Genomic DNA, 25,009 nt, shown 5'->3' on the forward strand with positions numbered 1-25,009 from the left:
TATGATAGGCAGATTTGGGCCCAGGGGTCCTCCACAAACTAAGGCACCAGCCAATGACAATATAGGTGGTAAACATTAAACCCCTACCCAGATCTAGACAATGGACAGAACACTCTCCACAGTACAGTGGAGAGTGGGATATTACTTTCTCACATACTCTGGTGCCTCACCTTTGACCATGTCCCCTGGACGGGGAGACCTGGGGGCACTCAGAAGAAGGACAGCAGGTTATCAAGAAAATACTTGGTACCCTATGTACATATACAGGGGGAGGTAATCCCCCTCAGGCCCAGTCATAGGGTAGAGGAATAAGGGGAAAAGAGGAAGGAGGGAAGGGAAGAATGGAAGGATACAAGGCATGGGATAACCATTGAGATGTAACAAGAATAAATTAATAAAGGAGAAAAAAATGGAAAAATAACTTTCTCAGAATTGAACATCCTAAAGTGCTATCCCACCGTAAAGGGCAAGTCCTACAACATATACATACCAGAAGCACTAAGTAAACCCATCTCGGTGCATTTATGTATACAACACACACACATGTGTGTGTGTGCACACGAACACACACACACACACACAGACATAACAATTAAATGATAAGAGATCATGAATTTCAAGAAATCAAACATTTGCCATGTCAAATATTGGTAGGAGAGGCTTACCCGAAGTGATTTAATTATATTTCATTTAAATAAAATATAAAAAATTTATATTGATATTTTTCAAGAGAATTGACCAAAAACAAGTAAAAAATGTAGTAGAGTAGATGGATGACTCTGTAAAATCCAATAATGAATTTTAAAATGAATATAAACAGAAATTAGAAGAGCAGTTGGCCAACATTTAAAGATTCTACTTTCAAAATAGGAGCATAGAAGGAAAAGACATCCTAGCAAAGACAAAAAGAATGTTCTTTAGAATATCTTAGAAGAAATTCAGAAATGGAGATACCAACATATGTAGAAAAGATCCACAGTCTTTGACATATGAACTATCAGAAAAGAATCTGTTAAGTTAAAATATTAAAACCAGAGATGAAAGAAATGACAATAAGTGCCATAGGAGAGACCAAATCACTCCTAAAGGTAGACCCATCAGAATAGCATCAGGTCACATAGCTTTGACTTTAAATCTAGAGGGTTCCAGAATTACATGTTCCAGTTTCTGAACAATTCTCAACTCAGAATAGTATGCACACTAACATCATCCATTAAAATGGAAGAAATATGATGTTCCCATGATAAAACCAGAATATGGATTTAATAACAACCAATCAAGCTCTTCAGAAGATACTGGACTAATGCTTTTGTTGGAAGAGAAGGATCAAATGAAGCAAAACATTACAGAGAAAAAATAAACAATTCCAGAACTTGTAACTAACTAGATCTATGAAAACACTACAAAATCCTGACAAAATGACAGGAATTATTAAATATATTTTCAGTATCCTTTAGGTAGCCAATATACATACACAGAGATGTACTCAGTTACATAAAGAAAATGTTATTATATCTAAAGCCATGAATTAGCCCCATCACAATGATAGTGAATAACTCCACATCACATTCTCATCAACTGAAAGTCAACTGGACAAAAACTAAAGAAAGAAACATTATAGCTAAGAACCATCGTAAGTCAAATGGTCCTAGGAGACATCTAAAAAACATTCCACCAAGCACTGAAGAAGAAATATTCTTCTCAGTATCCAGTATTTAACCTCACATCAGGACACAGTATAAGTCTCAGAAAATTAGATGAAGAGAAAAAAAACTTTGCATTCTCTCAGAGCAAGAATGGAATAAATGTGATTATTAAGAGCAACTGAAAGTATACACATTCATTTAAAAAACCTAAATAATGTACTACCACACAGAGTGACAATTGATTCACAGAAGCAATCAAGAAGGAAATTAATCAATTTTTAGAACTGCATCAGGAGAGTCCCCCTTGCAGTTAAAAGTCCTTTTTTCTCTTAATAAAAATCTGTGTTTGTTCATAGTACCCGCATGATGGTTCACAATTAGTTTAACTCTAGTTTCTGGGGGTCTGAAGATCCCTTCTGATCTCCCTGGAACCAGGCATGGAAGTGATGCACATCCGTACATGCATACAAACAACTCACTCACATAAAATAAATAAATAATGGAAAATTATTTTTAAGTTGTATGAGGTAAAAAAATTTCAAAATTTCTGGGACGCATGACAGCAGCCATGAAGGGAATGATTACAGCTGCATGTCCCTACATAAAATGTTTTGAATGACTTCCATTAATAACTCAATGAGGCACTTGAGAGCTTAATAAAAAAGAACAAACCACACCTCCAAAAAGTAGATTGGAATAGATAATTAATATCATCACTCAACCTAGCAAAATAAGAGTGTACAAAAAACAAAAACAATACAAAGAATCAATGATATGAAGAGTTGCTTATTTAGTAATATTACTACAAATCTAAAGAAGAGTGGGAGGAGTATATGAGAGGTTTGTTAGGAAGAAAGGGAGGAAAGTGATGTTGCAATACATTATAATTCAAAAAAATATAAATTAAACTATAAAAGAAACAATAATCAAGAGTGACAAAATTTTAGCTATCATATCCAAAAGTAAAATTTAGAGCTCTAAATAATAAAATCATAGAATAAAAGGATGTATCACAAGAAACTATAGAAATACATGGAATCATAAGGATATACTGTTAAAATTATATTCCACTAAACTGAGATATGAGTTATTTAATGGTCATGAATACTACTTCAAAATGAAAGATATAATATCAATAGATGTATGACAACCAAGAGACTGAATCAGGAATCAAAATTCCTCCAACTACAGAAAGCCTGGTGCCAAATGGATTCTGTGTAGAATTCTAACAGAAATGCAGAGAAGTGGTAGCATCATTAGTTCTCAACTTACTTCATAAAACAGGATGGAAGGACACTTTTAAGTTGTTTTTAATAATCGAGTAGTACTCTGATAACAGAAGCCAGACAAAGACCCAAGGAAAAAGAGAAGTTTGCAGGCTAATATTCATGATTAACAAGTCACAAAAACATTGAATAGACTATTTGCAACCTGAATTAAGATCACCTTGATGTGATCATCTACCAGGATTAAGTCAGTTTTTTTGTAGAGATACAAGGGAACTGAAACATATGTAATTCATCACTTAAATAAATTCAGGGTAGGAATCACATGGTCGTTATAACACCTGAAATCTATTTCCTACTCTAGTGTGTTCTAGACATGAGAGAACCACTACCCTCATGAACTCAAAGAAAGTGTGGTTCCCTCCACAAGACCTGCTCAATAATAAGCCAGTCAACCTTCCTTCCTGGAAGAGCAAGGGGGGGTATGAATCAAATCCTGAACTAAGGAGCATGTGCTCACTTCTAAAGTAAGAAGAGTTGGTTTTTTAAAAGAGTGTAGATCTTGGTCGGCCAATCCCATTCAGTGGAGGGACCCACACCAGGAGTAAATGACAACACACAGCAAAATCAATGTAGTTTAATTAAAAATGTTCACTATAACAGCAATTTTGGTAGAGATGTGTCAGGAATGCATAAAAGAATAGAAGGGTTGGAAATGAACAGCTGTGAAATTCTCAAAAACATCAGAATAGTTAAAAATGAAATAAAAACATAGAGTTTATCTTATAAAAGTTTTAAATAACAAAAATTCATAGATGGGTAATTGTGTATGTATCAAATAGTTGATCATCACCAATTGTCAATCAGAATTTCTAAAGAATAATGTACATTTTTACAATGAGAGTACAAAATTCACAACAGTGAAAATTCAATAACAAATAAGGCATCTAGAAAGAGATCAATTTCTAGGAATATAAATGACTTTTAGACAGCTAGAAATCTAATCTAAGAAAACATGTAGATTGAGTGGGACCCCTGTGCCCAAATCTGCCTATCATAATGTTCTACTTGTAGGCTTCTAGGACCCTCGGTATCCTTCTACTTTGCCATTCTCCCAAGGACAATACAGGCAGTAAACCTTAAACCCCTACCCAGATCTAGACAATGGACAGAACACTCTCCACAGTACAGTGGAGAGTGGGATATTACTTTCTCACATACTCTGGTGCCTCACCTTTGACCATGTCCCCTGGAGGGGGAGACCTGGTGGCACTCAGAGGAAGGACAGCAGGTTACCAAGAAGAGTCTTGATACCCTATGAACATATACAGGGGGAGGTAATCCCCCTCAGGAACAGTCATAGGGGAGGAGAATAAGGGGAAAATGGGAGGGAGGGAAGAATGGGAGGATACAAGGGATGGGATAACCATTGAGATGTAACAAGAATAAATTAATAAAGGAGGAAAAAATAAATAAACAAAGCTATACACAAAATTAAAAAAAAAAGAAAACATGTAGAGAACATTTCGCTAGACACAGAATTACTCATTCTTCAGGAAAGACAGAAGTTAGTGTTGCCTAATCTAAACAAAAATAGATGCATATAGGTCATATAAAGTCTGAATAAAATATCATATAAATCAGAGAGAAAAATGCAAAGCTACTAAATTGTATCAGCACAATTTCAAGCTAAAATTAAATTCGGTTATAATTCTGTACAACAGAAGTCAATGAAATAATTATAGGTATAGCCATGAGAAAAACCAGATTGCATAATCAAAGACATGAAAGACGTATACACTTAAAACAATTTGTATTACTAAGGAAAAATGTCTAGGTAGTGGTTAAAAATTAACTCATGCACAAGGAGTGGAAATTGGAGTAGTTTTAAAATGGAGATAGTACTTCTCAAAGTAATCTAATGAATCATTTCTGTCTGCACTAAAGTTCAAATGGGAAAGAAAATCCACAGATTCAAATAAAACTGTGACGAAAAATATGAACACTTAAGTGTGGAAACCTCCTACAGTCTACAACATTGAAAACATCATGGTGCAGAGACCATCATCAAGACTTACAGGATCTTTTATGTCTTGACATGTTCAGACTCATATACTGGCAAAACTGCCTTACACATAAAATAAGAACTAAAAAAGTAATCTTTTAGGTATTAAATTGTATACTATCTGTAGCAATTGTGAGCTGTGCTTCCCAAAGCTAAATATGAAACTACCATCTGAATGAGAATCTTCAGTCCTGGAGGTAAGCACATGTAAAAGAAAAACACACCACGAAGACACATGTATACAGATTTTCCTACATGAGTAACTCAGACTAGATAGTGGTAGAAATAACACAAAGACACATGAATGATGAAGAACTGCATTGTGGTTCTCATCCTTGTGCATGAAGTTTGCTGTAACAGAAGGAGGAAGAATGGAAACAACCTGAACTTAGAAGAACATCTAGGAGTTTATGCAAGTGCAAGAAGACAGAAAGTGAAGCCTGGTGTAGCAAAGGCAGGTGTAGATGTCAGTGTACTCTGTCAGAGAGACACAGGGAAGTCTAGAAAGACAGAAACCACTCAGCAGCTACTAATAATGTGCAGTTTGTGGAGTAATTGTTAGTGGCTGTGATATGTTTTGTAGAGTGATATAGTATTTGAAACTGGATAGCGTTAGGAGTAGTATTTGCAAATGCATTTAGTACTCCCACAGTGACACAAAATATGGTGATTTTCTCTATATGTCAATGTTATCTGTTTTAAAGATGGCATATGTCCCTACAGTTATTGAGCAATTAAGTTCAATTACTGTTTATACAAATCCCCACTGGTTTCTTTGTAGAAACTGATGACATATAATAGAATTTAAATGGAAATGGAAAGGGCCAAGGATGGTCAAACAATCTGGCAAAAACAAGACCTGAAGCTGAAGAATGTACATTTTAAATATTTCTAAAGTGTGTCAGGTATGAACACCTTGGATCACTGGGCCACAAGCAAAGGAGACAAATAGAGATAAAGGGAGTAGAACTGATTTCCTCTAATAAACATAAATGTTTATCATCAATTATTTATTTTTAAATGAGTGTGAGACAGAAACTCTATGAATCTGTGTTTTTCTAAATTACACAATTGCCAATATTTAACACTGACAGCAAACCCAAATAATACCTGTCTCTAACCCCTTTTGGGCAAAACCAGTGGAAACGATACTCAGATTTTTACTTGTTCTTCTCTCCACTCTTTCCATGGTATACCTCTCCATGAATGATTAATTTCCTTTGAAATGCCCTGTAGAGTTTATCAGTACAAGTATATGAAGATTATATTTATTCTGTATTAAATGTATATTGCTGTACATTAAAATCTATGCAATTGATCGACAACAGGGTGACAATGACACCTATGTTCATGTTCAGACAGGAAATACTTTCCAGAAGATAGAAAGTTCTCCCATGCTTATGGATCAGTAGAATGAACATAGTAAAAATGGTCATCTTCCTAAAAGCAATCTACAGATTCAATGCATTTCCCATCAAAATGTCAACACAGTTTTTTCCAGACACTGAAAGAACAATTCTCAATTTCATTTGCAAATACTTAAAAATCTCTGAATAACTAAGACAATTTTATACAAAAAAGTTCAGGAGGTATCTATATTCCTGATATCATGATGTACTATAGAGGAAACAATAATAAAAATGTCATAGTACTGGCTTAAAAACAGACAAGTGCATCAATGGAATAAACATGAAGACCCAGATAAACCCACACACCTATGGACACTTGATTTTTGACAATGAAATCCAACCATACAAGAGAAAAAAGATAGCATGTACAACAAAGTCCGCTGGCCTAAAGGATGTCTACTTGTAGAACAATGCAAATAGACCTTTATTTATTAAGCTGCACATAAAAATAAAGTCCAAGTACTTTAAGACGTCAACATAAAAACAGACACACTAAACTGTTAGAAGAAAACGTGGGGAAGAGCTGTGAGCTCATAGGCACAGGAGACAACATCACAAGGAGACTGATGGAGCCAACTAATCTGGGTGGAGGGGGAGGGTGCTGCAGGGACTTCTGCACCAGCCGAAGACCAAGAAGAGTGAACACCTAGATCCCCTCCTTAGATGTAGTACATGGTAGCACAGTCTCTGTGTGGTTCCATAATAAGGGAATTAGTGACTATTTCTGACACAGACTCTGGTGTCCACATGTTGATCACTTCCCCATAGAAGGGAAGCCTTGCCATGAAACACAGAGGAAGAAGATATAGGCATTCCAGGTGAGACTTGAAAGGCCTCTATCTGAGGCCTAGGGGATGGAGTGAGGGAGTATGAGTGACCCAGGGTGGGACCAGTATGTGACAAGAGATGGGCCCTGAGCTGGAATATAAAGACAACAACAAAAAACATAGGACAATTTATGACCTATGACTAATTGGGATTTGTTTCACCTTATCTACCCTTTGTGTTGCCTTTATAGTCACTAGGCTGTTTTCACACTTCTTTTTTTGTTTGTAATTTAAACACCAGGGCCAATGTGCTCCATAAACAAATTTGTTCTCCTTCTTCCTGGCATACTCAAACAAAGTAATAAGTAATAAATTGTTTTTCAAATGATGTTTGCATGATTTTAAAAATCATTGCCAATTAGTAAGTATTCACTGAACTATAAGGACCTTGATCAATTCAGTAATTATATAAAGTTATATTAACTCTTTACCTGTCTTCCTTTAATTAGGAAATAGTCAATAAAGTCCCGAGGGTTTGTGACATCCAATGATTCTTCATGTTCTTTTATTTTCTCCAAAAGGTAACTTCTTATATAAATGTAATTCTTAAAAAATGTGTTATGCCTTCCTGGACAAAAATTAAGCAGAACGGGGAATGCATTGCAAACCTATGAGGAAACGCAAGATATTCTAAATTGTAATGAATGAATTAAAATATATTTATCGCATATCACTTGACTGCTTTCACTAATATATTAAGCTGTGTATGAAATTTATCTAAGGTGTTAGTAACTGTATATTCTAATAGTTATTTCGTGGAGAAATTTCTGCCCAAGTGATCAAAGATCATAGTAAAATTTCTACTCTTACATCTCTTTTTAGTATAAAGTAAATTCATGTCAGTTCTTTGAGAGCTCAAATAAACTGTGTTCTAAAAGGCTTAAATGGCATGTTATGTAAATTACTTACACTCACACTTATGAAGACAGTAGAAGTTAAGGCAGTTCGGTGGTCCTCATGTACTGAAGAAATTTAGTCCCTGAAGATTTTATTCCTATGAAACAGCTTTCTACACAAATACAGTATATGACTTAATATAAATTGCAAACCAAACCCTTGGGAATTTCTCATGAATTCCTTCTTTATGCAGTGTGCATGAAAGGGTAGTTCAGCCAAAGAAAATTCTGGGAAGATGTTTATGATTCACACAAAATGAGATCATTCACCTTGTCACTTCTTCCTGTTACCCTGTCACCTAGGATTCTAACTGATGCATCAAACCACTGAAACAACTGAGAATTCGCTGCAAGCTTTCATTAACATATATATTCTTTCTCCTTTAAGAAAATAGTTTAAGATATTTCTTCCTGGTAATATGATGAGGATGTGCGTAATTGTTAAAATGAGGCCAATAAATTTGCATACTAGAAGGTTTTTCTGTGATTTTCTGGCCAGATTCCTAGAATTAAATATAGTATTTTATCAAAGAGCTGTGTGGATGTTAATAGTGAGATCAATAGATAGGAAGCTATCAGGTTAAAGCCATCATGGCATTCTCCCTTCTTGATTTTATTTGGTATTTATTTATTTATTTATTTATTTATTTATTTATTTATTATTTTTGCTCTTGGCTTGATTTGAAGAGGAAAAGGTTTAGTGCTCCCTCCAAATATTTTTTCCAACACATGTTAGTCAGGACTGTGAGGTCTGGTCACTTCACTACTTGCTCCCTGTTGCATTTGACCTTTGAGAAAGAAAGAACACAAGGGTGTTTTCAGAAAGAATGCATTGTGACTTCACCTGCAACCAGGGTGAGCTCAGAATATGGACATTCTCATTCAGTCTTTTCATCAAGTTAAGGAAATCCTCATCTTTATAATCAAAACGATTCTGGAATATAATGGAGCAGATGACATTGCAGGGAGCACAGCTCAAGATGAAGGTGGGGTCACAGGGTGAGCCTGAAGAATTGTAAACAATTATAAAATACTGTTAAATTATCCATAGCATGCACTTTGCCCTTGTTAACATGGTAAGTTACTTTAGCTGTTTTTAACTACAGTTGTGCCAAGTGAACTGCATGGATTGGAAGTGCATTGCAGCCTTAACATGAGACCTATAAATGTCATTTAGAAAAATGCTTAGAAGAGGATAGGAACAATATGATGCATACACGTGTACCTAGATTCAAGAAGTAAAAGTGAGATTCTCAAGCTGCACTCACCATTGGTTTTCCTCAGTTCCTCCACAAGGCACTGAGCTTCCTCTTGAACACGGTCCTCAATGCTCCTTTTCCCCATGCCCAAATTCCGCAAGGTCATGAGTGAAAGGCGCCTCGTGTCTTTCCATATATTCCCATTGCTAAATACAATGCCTGAAAATAAGGGAACAGACAAGAGAGAACATATAGCATAGATAGCATAAGGAGGTAACTAGTGGCACCCATAAAGTCTCAAAGGGTGCCTACAGAGCAACCCCGTCTCTGCTTTCCACCCTCCAACTGACTACACACACTGCCCAGCCACACATAAGCACATGCACACTTACCCATGCCATTAGCAACCTTTTCAACCACTGGAAACCTTCCTCTTCCAGAAAATTCTTCCCCATGATCAATCAGAGCTTCTTTGACTGCCTCATAGCCATGCAACACCACAGTGGGTTGTCTTCCCAGATACAGAGTGAACACAGGGCCATAGACTTTTGATAACTAGAAACAGAAAGAAAATATAAATTTTAGAAAGAAGAGGACCTTATTCTCCATGATTTCAAACATTTTTAACTGATAATATTTTTGTCTTTTGCTTTTTTATCAATAATATCTCAATTTCAAGTTGTTATACATTACAAATTGAGAACAATTAATTGTGGATATCCTATAGTATGACAGGATTTTACAAAGAGGATTGACCATAGAACATAATAAAATTTAATACCACACTAAGATATTTAGGAGATCTCTAGTCTAATCTAATAAAGAAACGGAAGGAAGAGGATCCTATGTTCATTTTAGGGTTAAACAAGTAAAGATTCCAAATTTATCATCTGTTTATGTAATATTGGATGCTTTGAGCATTACTTTCATGCACATTTTATACTGAAATAGACATCAACATTCATATGACTGATGCAGAATAAGATATGAAACTCTTCCTGTGAAAACTACAGAACCTCACAATGAAGAAAAGAGATACAAAATCTTCATTTACCACAAATTAATGCATCCACGTTTTTGTCAATTTTTACAAAATTACAGAGAGCACACATCATAGAAGCTGCACTGCAGAATGCAGCATGTGGGGAAAATACCTCACATGAAGTGATATTGGATCAAAGGACATGTTTTGTAAGTAATAAGATTGGGAATCTACCACATATGGCTTTACACAGTGTTTATTGCTTTCCTTTCTAGTGTGAGTTCATGCCCATAGATTTTACTTCATACAAATTATTTCTTCAGAGTTGAGCATCAAATAACAAGGCATGTCTAAAATTATGAAATATTGAATGGAATAATTAAAATTGTTATGAAATAAGGATTTGAAGAAGCATAACTTTAAAATTATCTGATTATATTTATAAAATGCAGTGACCTAGATGCTCTTCAGCCTGAAAGCAAATCATTACTAATTTACTGACCAAGAGTAGAGGCAAAAGGCAGAAAAGACATACAATGTTACAGTTTTTTACTTTATGAACTTTTATAAAGAATATTTTCTCCAGTGATAGAATTTTGTTGAATGCACTGTGACTAGAGAAGCTTGAAGCATACTTACCTTGGTGAAGGATTGGTAAATATCCTTCACATCTATCTGGAGGATGTTGCCAATAATTGGGAGAGGAGTGGGGCCAGGAGGGAGCTTCCTTCTCTCAGAGCTCTGTTTCCAGAGTGAGAGGAGAAGCAGACAGGACAGAGTGACGACCAAGACCACAACTGGCTCCATGGGGACCCTTCTTCCTGACACAGATGTGAACAGGCTTCACAGAGCTTTTATAATGCAGCCGCAGAATCAACATGTTGCACTTTCGGGTATCATTGACCAATTAACTTCACACTTTTTAAGTCAGCCAAGTAGACTTTGTTCCAATGATTAGACAAACAGGTGCTTAGGTCTATTTTTTTGTAAAGACATTCTGGTCTGTTTTGTCATGAAATTTGTGTGCTTTATCTGTTTTTGAGTATTTCACTTCCAGAGTTAGTTATTCAATTTTTCTCTTTGTGATCCTAATATACAGAGGAACGTCTTTCTCCTCATATTTTCACTTTGTTGTTGTGAACTGTGTTGGCCAGCCCTAAACTTCTTGTAGATTTGGTCCTACTTAGTCATTTCATATTCTTGATTATGCTTTTTAAATTTACTTTAAATCCCAATCACAACTTCCTCCCCATCCTTTCCTCCCAGTGCCTCAATCTCCAGTCCAATCCTTCCATGTTTCCCTTTCTTTCTTCTCTGAGATGAGGAGGCCTCCCATACGATCCACCAGCCTTGCAGGTCATTTTAGAACAGGATGAGACACATCTTCTCTTATTGAGGGTAGAATAGGCAGCATAGTTAGGGGAAAGGGATCCAAAGGTAGGTAACAGAGTCAGAGACCAGCCTTTGTCCTGCTGCTAGGAGTCCCATGTTAAGAACAAGCTACATCTCTTTAATATATGTACAGTACCTACTATAGAATGTTCATTGGTTGATGGTTAAGTCTCTTGGGGCCCAGGTTAGTTGATTTCATAAATTTTTTTGTGGTGACATCTCTGTATCATTTAATTCATCATCTCCGACTTCCATAAGATTTTTCCAAGCTCTGCTTAATGTTTGGCTGTGGGCTCTGTATCTCTTCTCATTAGTTAATGGGCAAAACCTCTGAGAGGACAGTTATGCTAGGCTCCTGACTACCAATATAGAAGAATATCATTAGTATTGTTGAAGTGGGATTGCTCTGGTTATTTATTTGTTGGTGTTTAAATTCTTGAATTCTTTAAAAATTTTGGATATTAGCTCCTGTTGGATGTAGCATTTGTGAAGATCATTTCTAAGTCTGTACACTGCCTTTTGTCCTCCTAACATTCTCCTTTATCTTACCAAAGTTTTTCAGTTTCCCGAATTCCCAATTATTAATTGTTGATTTTAGGGCTTGATCTGTAGTTCTGGTCAGGAAATTGTCTCTTATTCCTATGTTTTTAAGGCAATTCCCCAGTGTCTTTCCTATCAGATTTAGTGTATCTGCTTCTATGTTGATGTCTTTGATCCAGTTGTACTTGAGTTTTATTTTCAGTTTGTTTATATGGTGGATTACATTTAAGGATTTCTGTATATTAAACCATCCCTGCATGCCCGGAATGAAGCCTACTTGGTCATGATGAATGATATCTTTGATGTGTTCTTGTATTCGTTTAGCAAGTATTTTATTTAGTATTTTCGCATCGATGTTCATAAGAGAAATTGGTCTGAAATTCTCTTTCTTTGTTGATTCTTTGTGAGGTTCAGGTGTCAATGAGACTATGGCCTCATAGAATGAGTTTGGTAATGTTTCATCCCTTTCTATCTTATGGAGTAGCTTGAAGAGTATCGGTATTAGCTCGTCCTTGAAGTTCTGGTAGAATTCTGCACTGAAACCATCTGGCCCTGGGCTTTTCTTGGTTGGGAGACTATCAATGATTGCTTCAATTTCTGTAGGGGAAATGGGACTATTTAGCTTGTTTATCTGTTCTTCACTCAACTTTGGCAAGTGAAATTGATCAAGAAAATCATCCATTTCCCTTAAATTTTCAAATTTTGTGTCATATATGCCTTCAAAGTAGGATCTTATGATTCTTTGTATTTCTTCAGTGTCTGTTGTTATGTCTCTCTTTTCTTTTCTGATTTTGTTGATTTCAATATTGTCTCTCTGCCTTTAAGTTAGTTTGGCTAATTGTCTGTCTATCTTGTTGATCAAATATGGGGCACCAGAGTACATGTCTAAGTCATACCCCACTCTCCATTCAACTGTGGAGAATGTTCTGCCCATTGAGTAGAAGACAATATCTGAAAGCTTTTGAAGAAGTGTATCTTCAAGACTTGGAAACATCCCAAGAGACATTGCTCTGGTCCTTTGTAAGAATCAGATATAGCTGGTACACAGCAATGAAGGGTTGTAGCTGCAAAGCATTTCCTATTGCCAGAGAACACGAGTGCTGTGGGTGTTAAAATAGAGGCAGTAATTAAAACTCTCCCAAGTTTTAAAAAAAGGCCCAAGGCCAGGGTATTTCAGAATCTTTGGAGGTTCTTTGTCTCCTAATGTCATGTCAAGGCTCTTCTTCCTCCTTTAATTTCATCTTTAAAAATTTTTGTCTCTTTCATCTTACACTACAGGTCTTTGGCATATATATTATGTATTTGGGTTTTGTATTTTAATGGTATTCCATAGTATGGAAACCAGCATGTCTCTGTGTCTATACCATTTCTTTTTTTATTTATTTTTAATATTAATTTATTCTTTTTACATCTCAATGGTTATCCCCTCCCTTGTATCCTCCCATTCTTCCCTCCCTCCCATTTTCCCCTTACTCTCCTCCCCTATGACTGTTCCTGAGGGGGATTACCTCCCCCTCTATATGTTCATAGGGTATCAAGTCTCCTCTTGGTAACCTGCTGTCCTTCCTCTGAGTGCCATCAGGTCTCCCCCTCCAGGGGACACGGTCAAAGGTGAGGCACCAGAGTACATAATAGCCAGAACATGGAAACAGCCGAAGTGCCCCTCAATAGAAGAATGGATAAAGAAACTGTGGTACATATACACTATGGAATACTATGCAGCTATTAAAAACAAGGAATTCCCGAAATTTGTGGATAAATGGATTGAGCTAGAAATGATCATAATGAGTGAGTTCACCCAGAAGCAGAAAGACTCAAATGGTATATACTCACTTATATCTGCATATTAGCCCAAGGGGCATGTCCCACAAAAGCCTTCACTTACCAGGAAACTGAGACAGAGGAGAGGACATTCTAGTGGGATTCTAGATGAGAGAATCATGGGAGAAAGGCAAAGTAGAAGGACCCAGAGGGTCCTAGAGCCTACAAGTAGAACATTATGATAGGCAGATTTGGGCACAGGGGTCCCGCTCAAACTAAGGCACCAGCCAAGGACAATAGAGGCGGTAAACCTTAAACCCCTACCCAGATCTAGCCAATGGATGGAACACTCTCCACAGTAGAGTGGAGAGTGGGATATTACTTTCTATATCATTTCTTATGCATTTTATTTGGCTTTTTTTTGTTTCATCATGTTCCAATTTTTTTCTTTTTTAAATGATTTTCCTTCATGTGCCTGTTGTTTACCAATGATAGGCAGAAAGGAGTTCATCTGGATAGGAGGTGACACTGGAAAGAACTGAGAGGAGGAGAGAGGGGAAACCATAATCAGGGTATCGTGCATGAAAAACACTATTTTTGAAGAAAATAAAAAATTAAAAACAATTAGTATAAAAGGACCCTGGTATGCAAAATGGAATATCTTGAGACAGTTATCAAAAGAACATGATTACAAGAAGACATTTGTTATTTGATGGGTGATGCCACTGCACAATCAAAGGATTACTCTGAAAAAAATTGTCACTATGTTTGTTCTGAATTGCTAACCAGTTTCTCATAAACTTGTTCAGCATGGGGACTATGTTCTTGATATTTGCATTCATCACATTGTAATCATTATTACTGAAGTAGTTCTGTCAAGTTTTAATTGCTTAACTTTTTTACATTTGCTCATTTCTATCCTGCAGAAAACTTACTCCCATTTACAGATTGGAAACTGGGCTTTGTAGATTCATTACCTTAACAAAGCCAAAGAATGAAGCTGGTACAGAGGGGCTTGAGCCAGCACCACTTGAGCCTCACCTCTCTCTGCACAGAAACATTCCATTATGATTCATTCACCAAAATTACAGACTTAGCCCTCTGGTTTAATATCTACCTTAATTAGTGCCTAAAAACAACCAAACAACCAAACAAGGGCATAGACAATAATGTTGTCTCTGGTTTGATTTCATAGAGTTCAGAAAAGTTTGCTTTTGTAATTCATTGGACTTTAGTGACCCAAACTCTTGGCTCTCTCCACTAACCTCAGCACAGTAAGCAGTAACTTGTTTCTGACTCACAATGCTGTATCATTCTACACCTTTCATACACTTTATTTTGGATAAATCAGTCTCATATGTTTTTTAACAGCAGCATAATTTTATAGCTGGATAAATAGTAGTTCCTTTTGTTTATCTATTTTTGGTGGCTTTTACATTCCTAGAGTCCAAAAACTAAAGTCCCTAGTGAGTGAGGTTCTTTGAAAATGTATTTTGGTTAATTCTGTGGGTTTCATACGTCACATTTTTATTTCACCTACCTCTGCCCTAACTTCTCACAAATTGGCCTTTTAGTCCACACCCACCAACGCTGTGTACTAGTTTAGTTCTCCCAGCCATACAGTTTATTTTTCAAAAATTTCTGTTTCTTTTCCACATTCCCTCTCTGCCACATAAACTGAGGTTGTTCATTAACTCGTTGACTACCTTCTTAGTATTATGAAAGTTTCTGGTATAATTCATTTTAAGGTTTTTCTTATTTATTTATTTATTTTCATTCACTTGATGTCATGATATTAGCCCCCTCTGTCTTCTCATCCCCGTCCCACTCTCACTCCTTCTTCCTCCATTTTGCTGTGCTTCTTCTCCCACCTTGATCCCTCTCTTCAACCTCTTCCAATCTCAGTTATATATCCCCCTTTGAGTAAGATTTATACATGCTCACTTGGGTCCTTGCAATTTTTTAAATTGGTGAATTGTAGTATTTTTACCCCAGACTAAACTGCTAAGATCCACTTCAGAGTACATACCATGGGTGTCTTTTGTTATGGATTGCCTCAGTAATGATGATCTTTCCTTGTTCCATTCATTTGTCCTCAGATTTCATTATATGCATATTTTAATAGCTGAAGAGTATTCCATTGTGCAAATGTACCATGTTTCTTTTAATCCATTCTTATGTTGAGAGATATCTTGTTTGTTTCTAGATTTTGGCTTTTACAAATAAAACTGTTAGGAACATAGTTGAGCAATTGTCCTTGTACAACCACATTGGAAATCAATCTCGCACTATCTTCAGAAATTGGAAAGTCCAATTCTGTCAATTCTGTATCACACGTGGACATATACCCAAAAGTTGATCTCCCATACAACAAGGACATATGTTCTCTCTTCTTTTAACCCATCAGTCCAGTACATACGCTTGGGTATGTGCTATATCACATAACATGGGACATACATCTAAAGAAAACCAAGTCTCTCATTATTGGCAGTTTTCAGTTACAAGGAGCACATTAGGGATTGGTGAGACAGGGCAATTGTCCCTATGCAACACACACTTGCTGAAATTTCATCTGGCTTTAACTTGCACATGTCTTGTGTTTGCTGTCACAACTGTTTGAGTTCATAAATGCTGTTTCACATTTTTTTCTGAAAAAAAAAACACTTTATCCTTGATGTGCTCCACTACATTTGGCTCTTAATATATTTGCTCCCAGTTACTGCAGTGATTCCTGAGTCTTGGAATGTCAGGATGTCAAAAAATTCTATCTCAGGACTGAACACTCTGCAATCTCTTAGTTTTACCCTCCTGAATAGTTGTGGGTCCCTGTGTTAATTGTCACTTAATGATTAAAAACCAAACAACACAAAACAACTGGATTCTTTGGAAGTCAGTGAAATACTATGTCTTTTTAAAGTGATCATAGTTGACCCTCTTTTGGTATCTATGTCCCATGTAGCTAAAGGTTCTTGGCCTTGATAATAGTTTCAGATATGAGTTCTATCTTATAGAGGGATGCTTAAATACACCCATAAAGTGATCGATTACTCACAGGATATTTTCAGTCTAGTTGACTACTGTAGATTCCAGAATTCACAGACTGATTATTAACTTTCTCTTTTAGTAGCAAGCACAACACCTTATATATCTATGAAAGCTCTACTGTAGTGCTGATTTTTCTTCATCAAGACTCATATAAAAGAAATTTCAGTGAGTTGCTATATGATGTGCTAACCATGCCACTAATAGACACTTAGGCTTTCAAGTAAAAAGCCACATTTCAGCAAAAGTTATTTTTATTGAAGGCTTGGCCAGTGAGACTCCGTAGATCCACAGGAGGAATGTCCTCTCCTCTGCCAGTATATTCCATAATAGCTTCTACACAGTGTGCAGATACTCCTGGGTACTGTTTCTCTGTTCCAAATGTAAATACTTCAAGTAAGTTTAGGTGGTGCCCAGCCAAACAGATTTTTTCTTAACTTCCTTCTCAATTCATTCTTTTCCATATGTGTTCATAGAGGAAGTGTGTGTGTGTGTGTGTGTGTGTGTGTGTGTGTGTGTGTGTGTTATCTTTATTGATTTTGCTGGTATGGAGTTATTTTTCCTTTCTTGGGTATAGTTAACCTCAATGGGTTGGCATTTTACTTCTTGTATTTTCTGTAGGTCTTGATTTGAGGATAGATATTGCTGAAATTAAGTTTTATGTTAGGATATCTTTCTGCCATCTATAGTGATTGAAAGTTTGGCTGTGTATAGAACACATGGCCTGGTTTTATAGCTTAACAGTCTCTGTTGAGAAGCTCCTGTCATAGATCATTGTAGTAAAAAGATAGAAATGCAATATTGTGTCATAGAAACTATATACATATATATTTTCTGATATTTTACAAACTTTGTACTAAATTAAATTATACTATTAGAAAATATCAGTAAACCCACTTACTGTCAATTATATATATAGTCAGCCATGTCTTTGCTATATCTTAATGCTGTAAGAAGGCATATCTGAGAGTGTACTTTAAAATGTATGGTCAGTAGAAAATAACTTTTGTGTTTGGTTGGAAAATGAAAAATGATGCATGTTTTATTTTGTAACCAAGCTTGAATGTATCCTTACTATAATCTTTTAAAAAATCTCAAGGAGGCAAAAAAAGTAAATTTCTACCTTGTCCAATGCATTTTAAGTTGTACGATACATGTTCTCCCTTGTGTTTTTAGTTAGCGATGACAGGCTGGAATTGCTGGTTAGAATACTGCATGTTATTTAAGCTAAAATTCAAGCCATCTATGAAAGAGTTCTTGTTGAGGCCTCCAAGGGTGCAAACACATCAAAGTCATTACTGTACTGGAGGGGACTGAGGTTAAGGGGTTGTCACCTGGGAACATTCCGTTGGTACTAGGACTGTGCCCCTTCTTCTATTTTTATCATTCTTAGGCTAGGTCTTTTCACAGTATCCCTGGATACTATATCGATTGTTTGGATGCTTTCTCTCAGAAATTTTTTAGAATTAACATTTTCTTAGACTTCTTCAATCTTGTCTTCTATGCCTGAGATTCTCTTTTCAAGAACCTGTATCCTGTTGGTGATGCTTGTTTCTCTTGTTCCTTTTGTCATTCCAAGATTTTCTATCTCCTGGATTGCCTCAGTTTGTGTTTCCTTTATTGTTTCTATTTCTAATTTTATGTTTTGGACAGCTTTAGTCAATTCATTCACCTGATTGATTGTATTTTCCTTTATTCCCTTATGAGCTGTAGTAATTTCCTCTCTAAAGATCTATCATATTCACATTACTGCATTTGAAATCATATTATTGCTCTTTTGGTGTGGTAGAATATCCAGGAATTATTTCCAGTATAATAGCTGGACTCTGGTGGTGGCATATTGCATGACAACTTGGTGGCTGTGTTCTTATGCTGACTTTAAGCCATCGGCTTGTCCATCGATGTTCCTGATGCAGCAGTCCTCCAAAGGAAGCCAATGGACCAGATAACAGAGCTCAGAAGCCACTGTGCATTTTAGTGGTCATTGAGCAGCTTAGTTTGCATGAGGAAACTTAATGGGCAGAGGATTGTGGGGGAGGTGTGTAAAATGGATGTTCCTGTAAAAAAGACATGGTGTAGGCAGACAGAACAGTTCTGCTTTCCTTCTTTAAGGGATGACAATAAGATATTTGCATAAGTTTTATTGAGTGATGGGGGCCAAATGGTGCTGATAAATATGAGCATCAGAAAAGATATTTACAGGCAGAGGTAGGAGGATTTCTGTGAGTTCAAAGCCAGTCTGGTCAACAAAAGGAATCTAGCCAGCAAAGGCTATGCATAGAGGAGATCTTAATGTTAGTTTATCTAAAATACTTTAATATTCAAAAGTATTTCATTATCGATAGACTATAGTATATTTATGTCATTTTCCCTTTTTCCCTTATCCCAAACCTCCCGTATTTTTAACTTCTTGTTTTTCTAATCCATGACCTCTTTTCTGTCTCATGACTCTTATATACATATTTGCATGCACATATAGATTCCTAAAGATACAAATACTTGAGTTTACTTTTAAATAAATGAAAAATTCCTCAAAAGGTTTACTCTTGTGTGTGTATTCATGTAGGAATTTGTGTTTTATGGATATTTTTTGTGTCCTATAATAAATGTTTTTTTAAAATAAAGTGTAGTTCAGTCACTGTATAGTTCATGATGGCCTCAAACTCAATACTCACTTTTTGATTCCACTCTTGGGTAGAAATAGACACCCATAATATCATTTGTATGGTAAGTTGTACATATAAATTGCTTTTGACGAAGTAAGCATTTTAACATACACTGTCCACAGTGAATGCTTACAACTATTATGAATGGTTGGAGCACTGCAACTAAGGCAAAGATATTTCATATTAGTAACACATTTTTAAAAGAGAAATTATACAATGTTGTCACCTAGAGAAAGCTGTACGGAATTTATTAATGTGGAACCCAAATGTATAAGAGATAGATGACTTTTTTCCCCTGAGGGCAACAGTGTAACATAAGAACTGCCATTGTCTAAGAGCTCTTAGTTGGAAGAGTTCAGAATTCAATGTGATTATTTTGTGGTTGCAGGTACCTTTTTTGGATCTACCATGGCTTCCCAAAATATTTGGATTCTCCATAATACAGCACCTCAGAAGTGAGGTTGGCCCAGCATAACTGAGCAGAAGACAATATCAGAAAGCTTTTGAAGAAGTCTATCTTCTAAACTTTGAAACATCCCCAGTGGCATTCCTTTTTAAGAGTCAGAAACAGGTGGTACACAGTAATGAAGCTTTGTTAGCTGCAGAGCACTTTCTGTGGACAAAGAACTTGCATGTTATAGTTGTTAAAATACTACTATGAAAGGACCAATGTATGCAGAACTAAATGCATGGAGACAGTAATCAAAGGAATTTCATTACCAGAAGAATAACATTTATTATTTGAAGGGTAATGCCATTGTTCCAGCACAGGATCCCTCTGTAAGAATGTCATTATGTTTGCTCTGCTTGGACTAAGCAGTTTCTCATAAACCTCTTCAGTATGGGAAACTGTGTTCTTGATATTTGTTTACATCACATGTACTAGTCACTACTATAGTTGTTCTGTCAATTTTCATTCGTTCAACTTTCTTTTCTAAGGAGAACTTATGCCCATATACAAATTAGAATCTTTGTTTTGTAGATTAATAATCTCAACAAATCCAGAGAATGATGTTGGTGCAGAAAGACTTGAACCTGTCTCACTTGAGCCTCACTTCTTTCTTGCACAGATACGTTTTGTTAACTTTACTTACCACACTTACACACTTTGCCCTTAGTTCAATATCTATCTTAGTCAGCATGAAACAGAGCAAACAAGGTATGGTCAACAATGTTGTCACTGTTTTTATTGCATGGAGTTCAGAGAAGTTGGCTTTTGTAATTTGTAGAAGTTTAGAGACCCAGAGTCTTGGCTGTCTCCACTACCTCCAACACAGTCAGCAGTAATTTGTGACTCACTCACATTGCTGTATATTGTGACTCACTCACATTTACACACTTTATTTTGAATAAATATGTTTCTTCTATTTCTTTAACAGCACTATCATTTTACATCCTCATAAATAGTAGTTTCTTCTCAGTTTAGCCTTTTTCTGTGTTCAGAATCTCTCACCATTTACAAGCAATTCTGGCCTATCCGTGGAAGGCCCAATAGGTAACAATCAGCTCTAATCCAGAGAATCGTTCTCTTTACTCTCATGATGGAAAACTTCTTATGAACACATTACAATTGTATGTTACGGATGGGTGATGTCATGTTCTTGTTCTAGTACACACTCATGAACACACACAAAGACACAAAGACACACACACACACACACACACACACACACACACACACACGCAGAGAGAGACACACACATACACACCCCACTACCGTAACTGACACAATGAACACATGATCTAGATTTCAGGTGCTGCTTTTTTCCATCTGTATTCTAATGGATAACACTAAAAAGTCACAAATCCACATAAAGAAAAGAATTATAAAGCTGGACATAGGGAGAGCTTCGTACTATATAAGATCAAATATTAATAACTGAACATTATAAAATCTTGTGATTTTGAATCATAAGAAGGAGACACAAAGCTTTATGAGATAACATCAATAAAAAAGGGGACTGTGGCTGGGAGTATGTTATTGAATTTAGTGATGGAGAAATGGACTGCAATTTGTGAAATTTAAATTAGATGGTCTTTGGTTCAGATGTACACATCACTTGGATGGAATATAGGCAAAACTATGAAGATTCTGGAAATAAGAAGACTCTTTAAAATGAAAAATATCAACTGGGATTTTTACTGTTTTCATGATTTTCTTTAGGGTACCGAGTAAAGGAGTTAAAATACTGAATGATGGGATCTTGGATGTGAATTAGAGTGTTCTGTGGTGTGAAGAACTTTTGACAAGTTTGTAGTTCAGGGCTCATTTAGAGACTAGAAAAAAAGATCGCAGAGAAAAAAAGGTCTGGGGTGCTAAGTTCTTTGTAAATTCAGCATCTCTATATAGCTTATTAATTAATCTTGCTTAATCCACAGCACAAAAAACACCATTTAATCAGTAATATCACTCAGTTCTAGGTAATACGAAGGCAATTATTTTTCTGATTTGGAGAAGCTATATGTTTTTCTCTAGTAAAATTAGAATTCAATAAGAGTTACCTGAAAATTGGTAATACTAAATATTTGGAAACTAAATGTCTAGAGAGATGACCCAGAAAATAAATTGTCACATTGTAGGTGTGGAAAGTTAAAGGTATTCTCTTTGAAGATTCAGAACCTTATTAAATGATGCCACAGGGGCAAGTAGAATTATGCCTATGGTGTAGTATTTTGATATCATAGTTTTGGAATCTCTTAGAACTGTTATAAGGTGTCATTAGACTAGAGACCATCAACAAGGTAGTGATTGGTCAAAGCTGAGGAGGGAAATGTCTGCACAGCTTATACCCAATTTCAGGGAATATAAAATTTTATAAAAATGATGAGATAAGATTCTCAGGACATTATGACCCTGCCTGGAATTCCTTGTGTTTTGAGAAAAGCCTGCAACTGGGTAGCTATAGCAATATGTCCCATGCCTTCTGACTTATAAAAGCTGCTACCTGACTAATAAAGTTTGAGAATTTGATCAATCAGACTTGCTCTCCCTCTTTGTGTCTTGCATTTTCAACAGGTGACTCTCCTTCCGAGTTTTAGTCAAACCCCGCAGGCGGGGGCTGATCAGAGTTTGGAAGTAACTAAATGTTATAAGAGAACAACAAACGATCCAATTCTGATATAAATCAGTGAGGAAACAGCAAGGTGTTAGGATAGAATGTCATGAAGAAATGATCAAAGAATAATCTTCTTCAAAACATAATCTTAGTATAGTGTCATGATACAGAGCAGATATTATTAGAAAGAGATAATGGGCATGCTCTGATTGGGAGTAGCACGTACCTATCCACAATTGATACACAAATGTGAAACCTAAGTTGCATGGAGGAGGAAATGGGTGAAAATACTGTAGGAGTCAGAGGACCATAATATAAGATAGTGACTCCTCTGTATGGCAGGGAGGCTGTGCCTGAGAGAGCTCAACAATATGGTTGCTTTAAAGATTCTTTCCACAATGGCAACACAAGTCAACCTACCAAAGTAGGTGGGCAAATCTATTTAGAGTTTGCTTAGATGAAGAGATATAGGCAATCAATAGTAGCTGAAGGCAAGAGAACTAGTCTTCCACAGGGATGAGCCCCTTAGCTGGTTCTTTGAGACCAAGTCATCAGACTTATTATGTCCATAGGAGGAACACCAGATGGATTCTGCAGGTTGTATTTATAGGTTTATAGGTAACAATAATAGAAAAAGAGACCACTGATTAGAGTCATACACAGACATTGCATGAGTTGGAGGGAGAAATCATTTAAATCATGTATTGACATGTTAAGTCCTCAAGCAAAGAAACAGATGTAGTGGGATTTCAGAAGAGCCATTGTACCTGGATTTCCTCAGGAGTGACCATGGCCACTTAGGCCTTGAAGTAGTCTGTAGGAAATAACCAACGATTCTTTTCTGAGATTTGGTGGTCTGTATTTCTGAAGGAGCTTTATAGGCTTTACATGACTTCAGTCCCATGGGGCTAGGTGACCTCACTCAGGGTGATTTTTTAAAAAATTTTAATTTGCCTGAAATTATCAGTAAGCCTTTTTTTAACAGCTGAGTAATATTCCACCATGTAAATGTACTACATTCTCTTTAGAACTGTTCTGCTGAGAGCCATCTGGGTTCTTTCCAGTTTTTTGTTATCATGAATAAAGCTTCAGTGTACATGGTTGAACAAGTGTCATGACTGTAGTATGGAGAGTCCTTTGGGTATATGTCCAAGAATAGTATAGCTGGGTCTTGAAGTATATGTATTCCCTATTTTTCTGAGAAGCTATCATATAGATTCCAATAGTGGCTACATATATTTGCACCAGCAGAGAGGAGTGATTTTCTTCCTCTATATCTTTATCTCCATGAGTTGTCACCTGTGTTAATGCTCTTAGTTATCTTGACATGTGTAAGAGGGAAGCTCAAAGTAATTTTTATTTTCATTTCCTTGTTGCCTAAGGATGTGAAACATTTTAAAAAGTGTTTGTCAGGTGTTTGTAATCTGTATAATGAGGATTATCTATCTATCTATTATCTATCTATCATCTATCTATTATCTATCTATCTATCATCTATCTATCTATCTATTTTACATTTTTTGTTTTGTTTTGACACCATGGTTTTTCCGTATAGCCTTGGCTCTCCTTGACTTACTTTGAAAGAAGACTGGCCTAGAACTCACAGCAATATGCCTATATCTTCCTCCCTGCATGCTAGGATTAAAAGTGTGCACCACCACACCTGAGGTGTACACTGCTTTTTAATTGCATCATTTGGTATTTTTGATATCTAGTTTCCAGAGTTTTAATATATATATTTGAATTAGTCCTCTATTAGAAGTGAAGTTGGCAAAAAGAATCTTTTTCCATTATGTAGGCAGCAGCTTTTTCGATAGATGTTTTCCTATGCCTTACAGAAGCTTTTCAGTTTCATTAGGCTCTTATTATTGATTATTAAATGTTGACCTTAGTGTCTGCATTATAGCTGTTCTTTTCATAAGGCCTATACATCTGCCAATGTGTTTAAGGCTATTCCCTGATTTTCTTCTCTCAGGTTAAGTGTGTCTAGTTTTATATTGAAATCTTTGATCCACTTAGACTCGACTGTTGTCCTGTGTGCTAAGTATGGATATATATTGCATTCTTCTACATGCAGACATCTAGTTTGACTACCACAATTTGTTGAAAAAAGTTTTTCTTCACTGTATTCCTCTTGTTTCTTTATTAAGAAACTCAGGTGTCCATATGTATATGCGTTTATGTCTACATCTTAACTTAATTCCAATGGTTGACATGTCTGTTTTTAATGCCAATACCATGTGACCTTTATTACTCCAGTTCGGTAGTACAACTTAACATCTGGTATTGTGATTTGGCTAAA

The 25,009-nt window shown here is 36.1% G+C and overlaps 1 protein-coding gene across 1 annotated transcript in view; it reads right to left on the minus strand.

Moving 5' to 3' along the window:
- The window catches only part of LOC311582209 (cytochrome P450 2C37-like), a 28,551-nt gene extending 17,451 nt beyond the window's left edge, over positions 1-11,100 (minus strand). Inside the window, exons 1-5 of the mRNA XM_084755107.1 lie at positions 10,890-11,100; positions 9,661-9,823; positions 9,338-9,487; positions 8,914-9,074; positions 7,605-7,781 (exon numbers count right to left, since the gene is read on the minus strand). Of these exons, the coding sequence (XP_084611233.1) occupies positions 7,605-7,781; positions 8,914-9,074; positions 9,338-9,487; positions 9,661-9,823; positions 10,890-11,057 (819 nt within the window). The 5' untranslated portion in view covers positions 11,058-11,100. The remainder of the gene's footprint in view (positions 1-7,604; positions 7,782-8,913; positions 9,075-9,337; positions 9,488-9,660; positions 9,824-10,889) is intronic.
- Between the last annotated feature and the right edge of the window lie 13,909 nt (positions 11,101-25,009).

Source organism: Acomys minous (assembly GCF_964271855.1).
Source record: "Acomys minous genome assembly, chromosome: 2".
Lineage (NCBI taxonomy): Eukaryota > Metazoa > Chordata > Mammalia > Rodentia > Muridae > Acomys > Acomys minous.